A 13,287-nucleotide genomic window follows, 5' to 3' on the forward strand; every position below is an offset into this window, starting at 1 on the left:
TTGGTGATGGACAGGGAGGCCTGGTGTGCTGCAGCTCATGGGGTTGCAAAGAGTCAGACATGACTGAGCGGCTGAACTGAACTTGTTAAAGAATTGCTCTCCATCATCTGAGCCTTTAGCACATCGTACTCTTTTTGCAGTAGTACCAAAGATCACTGATCACAGATCCATCACAAATGTGACAATGAAAAAGTTGGAAATACTACAAAAATTGCCAAAATGTGATACAGAGACACAAAGTGAGCAAATACTGTTGGGAAAATGGTGCTGAGAGACTTGCTTGATAAACTTTCAACTTGTAAAGAAAATGCAGTATCTGTGAAGTGCTAATAAAGCAAAGTACACTAAAATGAGGTATGCCTGTTTTAATTGAGGTATCTCATTTCAAAATCTTTATTAATTACAAATAGAATTACAAATCTGCTTGTAGAAGCCCGGCAGATACCACTTTTAACAAAGTCAGAGGGATCAAGATAACTTTACCAACAATGGGAAAATTCTACAGCATGTATCACCCCGTGATGTTCCTGCCAAGGCTATATAACATGAATCTAATTATGCAGAACTAACTTAATTATAAAGAATACCCAAATTGAAGGACACTCTATAAAGTAACTGGCCTGTAATCTTTGAAAGGGTTGAAATTGTAAAAGACTAGTTATTTCAGACTGAAGACTAAAAAGACATGACTAAGTGCAGTATGTGATTCTGAACTGGATCCTTTCACTATAAAAGATATTAATGGGAAAACAGGCAAAACTTACACGTGATCTGAAGACTAGATGGCAGAGTTTTTAGTTTCATGGTTCAGTTCCATTGTTCAGTCGTGTCCGACACTTTGCAATCCCATGGACTGCAGTACGCCAAGAGCCTACTCAAACTCACATCTATCGAGTCGGTGATGCCATCCAACCATTTCATGCTCTGTCGTCCCCTTCTCCTCCCACCTTCAATCTTTCCCAGCATCAGGGTCTTTTCCAATGAGTTAGTTCTTCATATCAGGTGGCCAAAGAATTGGAGTTTCAGCTTCAACATCAGTCCTTGCAATGAATATTCAGGACTGCTCTCCTTTAGGATGGACTGGTTGGATCTCCTTGCAGTCCCTGGGACTCTCAAGAATCTTCTCCAACACCACAGTTCAAAAGCATCAATTATTCGGCCCTCAGCTTTATGGTCCAACCCTCACATCCATACATGACTACTGGAAAAACCATAGCTTTGACAAGATGTACCTTTATTGACAAAGTAATGTCTGTTTTTTAATATACTGTCTAGGTTGGTCATAGCTTTTCTTCCAAGGAGCAACAGTCTTTTAATTTCATGGCTGCAGTCACCATCTGCAGTGATTTTGGAGCCCAAGAAAATAAAATCTCTCACTGTTTCCATTGTTTCCCATCTATTTGCCATGAAGTGATAGGACTGGATGCCATGATCTTAAGTCTTTTGAATGTTGAGTTTTAAGCCAACTTTTTCATGGTAGTTTCACAAAGTTTCACAGTAATGATGTGTTTATGCTGGAGAAAGTCCATATTTTTAAGAAATACACAATAAAAGTCCTCAGGTTAATAGAAAGTAGGTCAGTACTCTCTCAAACAGTTCAGGAAAAATAAGATATTTGTACTTATAACTTTTCTGTAAGTTTGTGATTATTTCAAAATTTAAAACTTTCCAGATTCAAATGTTCTTGTTTATTGCTGTTACTTCTTTTTTGTTTGTTTGTTACTTCTATTCTAGATCAGGATGCAAAAAAACTAGCAAGATATAAAGTCAGAGAGATGGAGACTAATCTGAAATCAAAAGCAAGCAGCTGAACTTGAGGGTAACAGAAGATTCAAAGTTCAGGAAATAAAGGCAAGCTGGGAACTACAGCAGATAATCTCTATAGTGGGATAAGGAAAGATATAAAAACTTATTGGCTAGGACAAAGGAAGTGAGGCGGGGCTGGGTGAAAGGCGATGGCAGGAAAGAGGCAAAGAATATGTGTGCAAATACAGGCTCAAACAAATGCAATTCTAATGCTATATTGGTAACAAAGGTTTAACAGAAAGCTTCAAACTCACAAAGCAAAAGCAAACTCACAAACTCATTAGCATAAGAATCTAAAGGAAATCTAATGATGGTAAATAAGCTCAAAATTAAGCATAAAAAAAAAATTAAGCATCAAATGCCTAGAAAACAAATTTAGGGACACACAATAAGTTAGGACTCAGAAATCTAACAAAGAAGAAATTTATCATAGCAATAGTTACTGTGAACAGTCTTGATATGCTTTTAAAAGAGAAACCTTTGCATCCACACATGTTAAGTGGGAAATAATACATTATAGTATCTTAGACTCTAAGAAAAAATATTCTAAACATCTACTCTGTGCCAGGCATACTATGTAAAGTGTTAGTAATACCGCATAACCAGAGAACAACGAACATTGACATCAAACCTAAGTGACATAGGTGACTTTCTTAGAAAGAAAATTAAGAAGCCTGATTTATTTCTTGCTCAGAAAGAGGACCATGCCACCTATGCATAAATGTGGCCCACAGAAGTTTCTGCTGAAAACTCTTCTCAATCAGCAGCTTTGGACCTGTTCAAGTGGCCCATACTCAGGTGATGTCCCAAAAACATGATCAAAATTATAATAGTGTGGAAAGGTGTTCCTCAATCTAAGTATAAAATCTCCCAGAATGAGATCAGAGGTAAATTGCAAAAGATCTGCAGCACCTTGAAATTACATGCAGATTTCTATGTGCCTATGAACATTAAAAGGGATTCCCTAATAGCTCAGTTGGTAAAGAATCTGCCTGCAATGCAGGAGACCCCAGTTCGATTCCTGGGTTGGGAAGATCTGCTGAAGAAGGGATAGGCTACCCACTCCAGTATTCTTGGGCTTCCCTTGTGGCTCAGTTGGTAAAGAATCTGCCTGCAATGCGGGAGACCCCAGTTTGATCCCTGGGCTGGGAAAATCCCCTGGAGAAGGGAAAGGCTACTCACTCCAGTATTCTGGCCTGGAGAATTCCATGGACTTACACAGTCCATGGGGTCGCAAAGAGTCGGACACGACTGAGCAACTTGCACATGAGCATTAGAACTTTTCCGGAGAGAGGGTTTACAGCTTTCAACCTATTCACAAGCCATAAACAGTTGACTGATAGAATAATTATATGTGAATGGAGTTCACTGCCAAAAAAGCTAACACAGTCTTACAATGCAAAATGTGTTCATCTTACAAGCTAATCCTGAAAGCCTGCCATGTGCCAGACACATTAACAGAAGCACAGCATTTTAGAACAAATAGGTGGGCAGTCTCCTTCTGTATTAAACTTCCCGTGGAACAACGTGTCAGCTTCTAGGTTAAACACTGGTGACACCAAGGTAAATATTACATAACCCTGTCCTTCGAAACACTTAGGATATAGGGTATGTATGGGAATTACAATCATAATATAGGGTGGGTTAAGAATATAACTTTGGAATCAAAAAGACATTAGCGTTTCTCCACTCTACCAACAAGCTGAATGACTGCACAGACTGCTTGACATTAATTTTGCATCTGTTTCCCTATCAATAAAATGAGAATTAAAAAATTCTGATCTCACAGCCATGAAAAAAGTATTAAATATAATGCAAAAGCAGCACAGTGCCTAGCAACAGTTGTTTAGTTGCTAAGTCCTGTCCAACTTCTTTGCAACCCCATGGACTGTAGCCCGCCAGTTTCCTCTGCCCACGGGATTCTCCAGGCAAGAATACTGGAGTGGGTTGCCATTTTCTTCTCCAGGGGATCTTACTAACCCAGGGATTAAATCCACATCTCCAGCATTGGCAGTCGAATTCTTTACCACTGTGCCACCAGAGCAGGCCTCCAACAAATGAAGATTATTATCATTATTATAGAAATTCAGAGAAAAGAGACTTTGCTCCAGCTGAGGGATGACAAGGAGATCTCAACTAGACTACCATACTCAATTCTATGTGCCACATTTTACGAGATCCAACAACAAAATGATAGTGGTGTGTGTTTAGAGAAAAATAACCAAGACGGTGAGGCAACTCAGACTCATGTTCTAAATTGACTGGTTTGAAGGAAGCAAGGTTATAAGTTAAAAAAGAGAATATCATAATTTCTCCATGCTACTAGAGGAGAAAAGTTGGGTCAAGAAATCAAAATTTCAGGGAAATAGATTTTATATATTTAATATAAATAAGACATTTATAACAACAAAAGCTGTCTGAAGATGGAGCAGGATATCTTACAAAGAAGTGATTTCTTTGAGACTAAACATGTTAAAAAATGTGCTGGAATCCATGTGTTTAGGACCCTGCAAATTGTATTCATGCAATGCAGGAGACCTGAGTTTAATCCTTGAGTCGGGAAGATCTCCTGGAGGAGAGCAGGGCAACCCACTCCAATATTCTTGCCTGGAGAATTCCATAGACAGAAGAGCCTGGTGGGCTACAGTTTATGGGGTTGTGAAGAGTCAGATAAGACTGAGCAACTAACACACTATTCAACAAAAGGGTTAGATAAAACATCTTCTACCATCCTTTCCACTAAGGTTTCATGTTTTTTAAATTAAAATTCTGTATTATTTAGGATACTACTGGTTGTAATAACATAAGATCCACTTGGAAAAAGAATAGTTATGACAAACCTAGACAGCATATTAAAAAGCAGAGACATCACTTTGCCAACAAATTGTCAACAAAGGTCCGTATAGTCAAAGCTATGCTTTTTCCAGTAGTCATATATGGATGTGGGAGTTGGACCATGAAGAAGGCTGAACACCAAAGAAATGATGCTTTCCAACTGTGGTGCTGGAGAAGACTTCCAAGAGTCCCTTAGAGAGCAAGGAGATGAAACCAGTCAATCCTAAAGGAAATCAACTCTGAATATGCTTTGGAAGGACTGATATTGAAGCCCCAATACTTTGGTTACCTGATGAGAAAAGCTGACTCATTGAAAAAGACCCTGATATGCTGGGAAAGATTGAGGGTAGGAGGAGAAGGGAAGTTAGAGTCTTACATAACTAAGAAATTCAAAGGTAGGTCAAGTGTTAGACACAGTTTGACCAGGGTTCTAGCTCAGCTTCTCTGCTCTTTCCTTCCTTCTTTTTTTCTTTTCAGGTCAATTCTCCTTTGGATGTCTGCTTTGTCCTCATAATGTCAGCTGAATCAGAGCAATGAGTCTCTGCATTCATATTCCATGCAAAGAAAGAATTATTTACCTTAACAACCAAAGTCCTAAGCTTCTTTATTATACTAGGCTGAAATAATCACCGTGGCCAAGGGACTACCCTGTGTTGACTGGCATAGGTCCAGGTTACTGCCCATCCTTTAAACAATCCCAATGGCAGAAGTGAAGAATTTCGTTCATTGGTTATGTCACTTGCACAGATGGGAACAGAGAGCAAACCCAGTCAAACCACATCACTAAATAAGGGAGAGGTAGGTCCTCAGAGAAAGATCTGGGTGCTATTAAGAAAAACAAGAAGAAAAAAGGAGACTGAGAAGGTAGGCAACAGCATCAGGGGCTGAGCAAGAAACAGATGGCACGCTCAAAACCTGAGTAGCTGGAGAGAATTTTTGAAAGAAACTATCTTCAGAAGTTCACAGAAAGCCCATGGTTAGCAACCGCCAGTCCACTACAACCCCCAGGCCTAATAAGGCAAGGGGAGTGATTACAACCACGCAGGTAGCCTAGTTGAATGAAAGTGAAAGTCGCTCAGTCGTGTTCTGACTCCTTGCGACCCCATGGACTATATAGTCCATGGAATTCTCCAGGCCAGAATACTGGAGTGGGTTGCCATTCGCTTCTCCAGGGGATCTTCCCAACCCAGGGATTGAACCCAAGTCTCCTGCATTGCAGGCGGATTCTTTACCAGCTGAGCCACCTCTGGTTGCATGTAGAGACCCACTGGAAAGAAACTGTGACCTTTGACAGAGGAAACAACCAAGCCCCAGGTAACCTGGAAGATAGGGACCTGGGTGAATAAATGCCTCACTCTCTCCCTCCTCCACCCTTTGATCTCCCCCTAGAGGTTTGGCCAATGCAATCAGAAGCCAGAGAATAGGAGAGCCCTGTTAGTGCAACCCAGAGTAAAGTCAGCCTCCAAGGACACAAAGCAGGTGATAAGGGTGGAGAAAGGTCTGGAGAAACAAGTGGAAGATATTTGGTATAGCAACCAAGGATGGTCTTCTGCAGATAATCATGAGCCAAAGCTGATAATACAGACACATGTTCTAAGTGGCCTGATCTTCCCACTTCTCATTCAGTAACCCTCCCTGAACGCTGTCCCCTGTGAGTAAGGCAACTGCTTCTCAGGCAAACGAAGTAAAAACACACCCAGGATTTCTAGTAAGCAATTACAGATCTTTAAATTTACAGATGATTTGGTTTTCTGTATTTCTATTTTAATATTCTTTCATTAGCCTGTTCTAGCTGGGCTAAGCACAAAGCTTTCTGCCCACAGATGAGACATGAGCCCTGGAGACCCTTAAGGGACAGTAAGTGCAAATAGAACAATCAAGAGACAAAACTCAGGGGGTTAGTAACCCTATTAGCAGCAACAGCCTTTGATTGGAGTTGATCTCATTTAATGCTGCTTCTGATCTTCTGAATCTTATTTATTTACAGAACAGTTCTCTTAAATGCAGCCCCTTCTTGAGCATCTCACATAAGACACAGGTGCACCCATCAATGACTGGAAGCTGGAAGTCTCTGCTCTAGCACAAAGCTAGCCAGATATTATTGTACTATTTAGAGTAATCTTACACTTTAGAAGCATCATAGCTTAAATAAATGTTAAAATGCTAACCAGCAAAGCTAATTACCACCTACTATATCCCTTCTATGTTGCAAGTCCAAAAATGACTTACAAGCATAACTCATTCATTAACTAGGGAGTGGTCTATAAATCACCTGAAAGTTCTCTAGACTGCTCCTTACCACTCGGCATTGTGATGCTGACCACAAAATACTCCTCTTCTCAAATGTGTTTTTAGAGCAAGAATAAGCATTGCTGAAACACTTTTTAAGAATTTCTGCCAAGACTAGAAGCTCACTGAGCCAGTGGTGTCCCAGAAATGTAGAAATATATTCTTTTAGCAGCTTTCAGTGTCCTTGTTACACTGGGACACAGGAAATATGTAGAATCCCTAAGTCAACTGTAATTACACTAAAAAAAGAAAATGCGATAGGTAACTTTTTAGTAGTAGAAACCAGTACACTAAGAAAAGTAACTTTTGAAGTAAGCAAAATGACATCCTCAGTAAGAAAAAGAATGATTTCATAATGTAAAAACATCCTAGTATTGTCAGGAAAAAGTGATGAATAATAGCTCCAGCTTAAAATGAGGCAATAATTACTGAATATATTGTTAGAGAAAACAAATAAGGTATATTTTTAAATCCCACAGTTAAAGAACACAAAGCATGTGAGAAAACTCTATTATTTTCTGACTATCATAAAAGAAAAGTGGGAATAGATAACATTTAAGGAGAAAATCAACCAGAGTTTCCTACATTTGGTAGTTTGCTATTCTAAAAAGTGCTATGCTTTCAAATGGGCCTCCATGAATTAACCATCAAGCTTCTCAATTGACTACCATAATAGAGCACTTTGAAATCAAATTTCAGTTCAGTTGCTCAGTTGTTTCTGACTCTTTGTGACCCCATGGACAGCAGCACACCAGACTTCCCTGTCCATCACCAACTCCCACAGCTTGCTCAAACTCATGTCTATCGAGTCGGTGATGCCATCCAATCATCTCATCCTCTGTCGTCCCCTTCTCCTCCTGCCTTCAATCTTTCCCAACATCAGGTTCTTTTCCAATAAGTCAAGTTCTTCACATCAGGTGGCCAAAGTATTGGAGTTTCAGCTTCAACATCAGTCCTTCCAATGAATATTCAGAATTAATTTCCTTTAGGATTGATTGGTTGGATCTCCTTGCAGTCCAAGGGAGTCTCAAGGGTTTTCTCCAACACCACAGTTCAAAAGCATCAATTCTTTAGCGCTCAGCTTTCTTTATGGTCCAACCCTCATATCCATACATGACTACTGGAAAAACCATAGCTTTGACTAGATGGACTTTTGTTGACAAAGTAACGTCTCTGCTTTTTAATATGCTGTCTAGGTTGGTCATAGCTTTTCTTTCAAGAAGCAAATGTCTTTTAATTTCATGGCTGTGGTCACTATCTGCAGTGATTTTGAAGCCCAAGAAAATAAAGTCTCTCACTGTTTCCATTTTTTCCCCCATCTATTTGCCATGAAATGAAAGTTACCAATACCCAAAGTGAGACAACAGAGTGTTTTTTCTATTTACCAATCCTGGCTATTGGCCCAAGCACTTCACATTTTCTGATTACACAATGTCTTTCAGATTTTAAAATAAATACAACAAAGACAAAATACACGCATATGATATGTAAGAAAGAAAACTGAGTGAACTCAAAACGATATAGGAAATAAATACCACTGTTTCTCCACTTTGAAACCCTAGTAACAATGCTACTGAAACAGAATCAGGTTAATCATAAAATATACACAATTTAAGAAATACATTTAAAAATCCACATATTAGGGCACTACCTTAACTAATCAAAATTCTAAAGTCAGAGTTGCAAAAGATTATTCACACATATAGACACACACATATACACAATGGCTACAGTGAATAAGAACCAGTTCTCACAGCATCGTTATTATTCATTATAAATAATGATAGTAATTATTGTAAATATTAGTCATAATAAATCAATCACTACAATTACATTCCCAAACACATACATTCAAAGACATAACTATAAATATCAAACCACAGTGGCATGGAGTACTCAGGGATTGAGGTAGCTTTAAAAAAATTAGAGTTGAATCCAGGGCAGGACCAATAAAAAATGAAACTAGAAATGTAGGCAGGGGCCAAGTCACAAAAAGCTAGAGCCTTACATTTCTATCCTAGTATGTCATGCTTCTCAAGTGATGTCTGCGTATTATTCCATGGTAATACCAGAGTATGGAAAATCACAGGATAAAGATAGTGGATCTTCCTTAAGTGTCAAGTTTATGAAAAAAAGATCTGGAGGAAGTTAACTGAGTTTAAGTCATTGCTTTATATTAAATCCAACTTTACTAGAACATAAAATCAATGTGAATTTTTCAGACAGAACATGCAGCTTCAAAGGAATTTCGCTCTTGCAGTAGGCTAATTCAGGTTCACTGTTCCTTACAATTTGAGGAAAAGAGACAAATAAGGGAGAATTGAAGGAAAATTTGAGAATCAGTGTTGGGAATGGGAATGTGGAGTCAAAGATTTGTTGTTTTAATAGGAGAGTGACATGGTCATATTTGTGCTTTGGGAATGCTCTCTCAGGGAAGTATAACAGGATGGGCTAAAACATAAAAGATAGCACAGTAATGAGAGTAGGCAACAAACAGAAACAACTTGTGCAAGAAATGAAAAGGATATGAACCAGAGTAGAAGCTATGAGAACACAGAGGGCTGGGAGGACTCCAGAAAGCATACGATGGTCACCAGGCAGCACCTGACTGATGGCATGGTGACTATTCTTTTGAGAACTTATTAGTTCTCAAGGTGTTCATTTTTTTAGAGCAAGTATTTCTACTACTGTAAGGTATTTGATATTTGTACCTTTAAAATCTCCCACTTAAAAATAACATTGTATGTCTTCTAATCATAGGAAGAGTATAGCTGTGGGATGCTATTGTAAATCTCTTATACCAAAAATTAAACAAAACATGAGTAAGATTTAAGAAAACTATGTTTAATTAAGAAAACGTCCATGTTTTCAAAATGTTAAGAAGAAATCACTGGGCTCCTACTGATCAATCACCAACACAGCGTTTCTAGAAACATGACTACAGTTTGAGAACTCGAGTTAGGAATGACTTTGATCCATAATGTGATGTTACCAAATAAATGAATGAATAAACATAGCTTCTCCTAGAAAAGAACAAGAATTTGGGTATTTAAAACATCTCATTACTTAGAAGCTGGACAAAAAGTAGTCTTTTAACTTTTTTTAACCATGTTAGTCATTTCATAAGGAGCAAATAGGAGTTTATCTAGGTGATATTGGTTAAACAATACAAAATAAAATTAAACTTAATCCTTCACTAATAAGTTGACAGTAAAATGCAGCCACTAGGTAAAATCAGAATTAGAATTGCTATGGGAAATAAAACATAAAACAAAATCTTTGCAGAACACATTCATGGAAATATTCCAACGTGAGAAGTAGATCAAGTAAATGTTAATTTTATTGGACTAGTAAAAATAGCAATTCTTTAGTCTGAAAAAAAAGTGTCTTTTAATTGCTTTTAAAAATTAGCATATTTGGTCTACTCTAGTAATTTATGTAACACAGACCATTGATAGTTATGACTGTGATCAGAAAACCTAGGAACAGTACAAGTACTGAAGACAATAGCAAAAAAAAAAAAAACCACTATTCAAACAAATGTTATCTGTAATCAAACACTGATCTGTTTAAATTTTAAAACTGCATTATCAGAAATACTTAAAATATTTCATTATAGAAATGATCATACAAAAAATAAAGACTAGGACAAGTCTGGAAACTAGTATTCCAGGTGCTAAAAACAGCTTGTTTTGTTGCTTACAGATGAAACTCTTCAGTTCTCAAAAAAACCTGGCATAAAAATTTAACATAAAAATTTCAGATACTTTACTTGCCAGTAAAAGATTCATCTACATATAGAGATCTTATACCAATTTCATTTGATAATTTATGCTTATTACCTTATCGTTGTTGTTGGGTCACTAAGTCAAGTCCAACTCTTTGCAACTCCATGAACTGCAGCATGCCAGGCTTCCCTGTCCCTCACTTTCTCCCCGAGTTTGCTCAAATTCCATCTATCTTATAGAAAATCCTAAAATTGAGATTACACATAAATTCATAACAGAGGGAGACTACCTCAAAGATATAAATCAGTGTGATTTTCATAAAACCTCTCTCCATCACTAACAAGTAATTAACTATTCCTTTTATTGGACTCTGATATATTTTTTTCCAAGTCTCTTAAGACGGGATATGAGAAAGATACCAACAGCAAAGGAAAAATAGAAATGTCTAAAATTTATGGTCCAAATATTTTTAGAATTGATTCAAAGAAATGTGATAGCAAAAGTAACTGACATTCTACAAAGGAAATCAAGACACTCCTCTCTCTTCCAGATTACCTACACATAAAACTATTCCTTCAATTTTTTTTTTTAATGCCATCTGCCTTTTCCAAGTCTCCCTCTTTCTGAGCTCACTTGCTGTCCTGTCTTTGCGTGGGCATGGGAAAGCTGCTTCAATGAAATCAGTCCATTGCAGTTGTCCTTACAGCATTACAAAACATAACCCGCCTAAGGGGAAGTGGACAATAATGGAAAGAGTTGAAAGAGGGATGAGATATGTACAGATACTAACAGAGACTTTTTTGCATTGCTTTTTTGAAACAAAATGGCCCTTCATGCATATGGGTTACAAGGTTACATGCTCACATTTATAGTGAATGCCTATGTAAGATCTAATTACAAAGCAGCGAGGCAATGGTCTCATTATTTAACGGATCTAATGGAAGAACGCTGCAATTATCAATAGGCAGCCCCCCGGAATACCATGCATCCTAATATAGGAGGGAGCTACACAAATTGCCTCAAATCTGCAACCACCAGGACAGCCCACCCTCCCCATCCCCACAAAATATAGAAATTCTAGCTAAATGTTAAATATACGTGAACATCTAGACAATTAAGAAACCCTGAGCAGTCAAAGAAAGTCGGGGTTTTTTTGGTTTAAAAAAAAAATGCATGCACACAGGGAAAGATAGTATTTCACGTTAACAGCGGTTATCTTTAAGTATCAAACATACAGGTGATTTCTATCCCACTCCCACCCTCCGTCGCGATTCCTTCTGTTTTCTAGTTTTCTTACAATGAGCAAACAAGCCTGTTAATTTGGCAATCCAGGAGGCAGGGGCGGGGGTGGTGGTGGAAAGTCAATTAGATGCAGAGCTTAAAGCAACAGTTAATTTGGTTCAAAGACGCAGAGAAACCTATCTTGAAGCCTTGTCGGAGTCAGTAAGACGGCAGCAAGGCTCCCCAGAGCGCTGCGATAACCTCTATAACCAGGGTCTTAGCAGACTGAGGGAACAGAGTTGTTTCATGCAAACTCGGGCAAGTGCTCCAAAGAGCAGCAAAACTCACTCCTAGCTCTCCCGTGACCCCGCCCCCCATGGCACGCCCAGGTCCCGAGGATCCAGCGGGACCCCGCGCCCGTCCCAACGGGCTCCCAAAGCCTTGCTTTCCGCCCCCTCCCAACCCAAACTCTGCTCCGCAGCCCACCGCCACTCTCCTTCACCTACTCCCCCAAACCCCTCCCGCGACACACGATCCTGGAACCGGCCGGACTTAGAGACAGCGCTCCGGGTTCCCGTGACCTTGGAGAAGCCCCTTCGCCTCTCCGAGCCTCAGTTTCTTAACGTGCCTCCCTCGCGGGGCGACCGCGGGCGCAGAAACCGGGGGGCTCTGCAAAAGCCACGGACGGTGCTCGTAACTCTACACGACCCCTCCTCCCCCGGACCGCTCGCAGACGCCGGGCACCAGCCTGGACACCTAAGGGGCAGCTCTGCTGCGCCGGAGCCCCCGGGGACGCGCCGCCTCGCAGCCCGTCCCCGTACCTGGCAGCTGCTGTCCTGGGGCAGGTTCTTCACCAGGATTTTTCTGCGGTTGCTAAGCTCCCGGCGCATCCGCTGCAGCCGCGCGGCGACCTCCTCCGGGTGCAGCGCCGCGGGTACGGGGCCCCGGGCGTCGTCGCGCGCCTCGGTGAAGGGGCTCGGCCCGCGCGGCCCCGACCCCGGCGCCGCCGCGCCCCCTTCGCCGCCGCCGCCGCCTCCCGCCGCCGCCATCTTCCCGGGCGCCCCGCGGCTGCGGGCTCCTCGGAGGCTCGAGGGGAAGGGAGAGAGCGAGCGGGAGGAAGCCCGGGCGGGGGCGAGGCGGGCCGAGGCCGCAGAGCGGGCCCAGCCGCGGGGAGGGAGGGAGAAGGGGGACGGAGGCGGCGCCGCAGCCGGCAGCCGGCGGGCGGGAAGAGGAAACCTGAGCGCCGAGGAGGAGCCCAGAACCACCTCGCGGGAACCTCCCCTCGGGCCGCGGGCCCCGGAGCACTGGAGCGCCCGCCCCTCCCGCCCGCCCGCGAGGGCCTCGGCGCAGCCCCCGGGACACCTGTGCGGGCGCGGGCGGGCGCGCTCCCCTCCCCGCAAAGCCCCAG

General features: G+C 41.1%; 1 protein-coding gene across 8 annotated transcripts in view; it reads right to left on the minus strand.

The window, feature by feature from the left end:
- Positions 1-13,075, minus strand: part of RAVER2 (ribonucleoprotein, PTB binding 2) — a 136,698-nt gene extending 123,623 nt beyond the window's left edge. For all 8 annotated transcript variants that reach the window (XM_043461077.1, XM_043461074.1, XM_043461076.1 and 5 more), the window contains exon 1: positions 12,701-13,075. In XM_043461077.1, the coding sequence (XP_043317012.1) occupies positions 12,701-12,928 (228 nt within the window). In that variant the 5' untranslated portion in view covers positions 12,929-13,075. The remainder of the gene's footprint in view (positions 1-12,700) is intronic.
- Between the last annotated feature and the right edge of the window lie 212 nt (positions 13,076-13,287).

The sequence above is a fragment of the Cervus canadensis genome, chromosome 2 (assembly GCF_019320065.1).
Source record: "Cervus canadensis isolate Bull #8, Minnesota chromosome 2, ASM1932006v1, whole genome shotgun sequence".
NCBI lineage: Eukaryota > Metazoa > Chordata > Mammalia > Artiodactyla > Cervidae > Cervus > Cervus canadensis.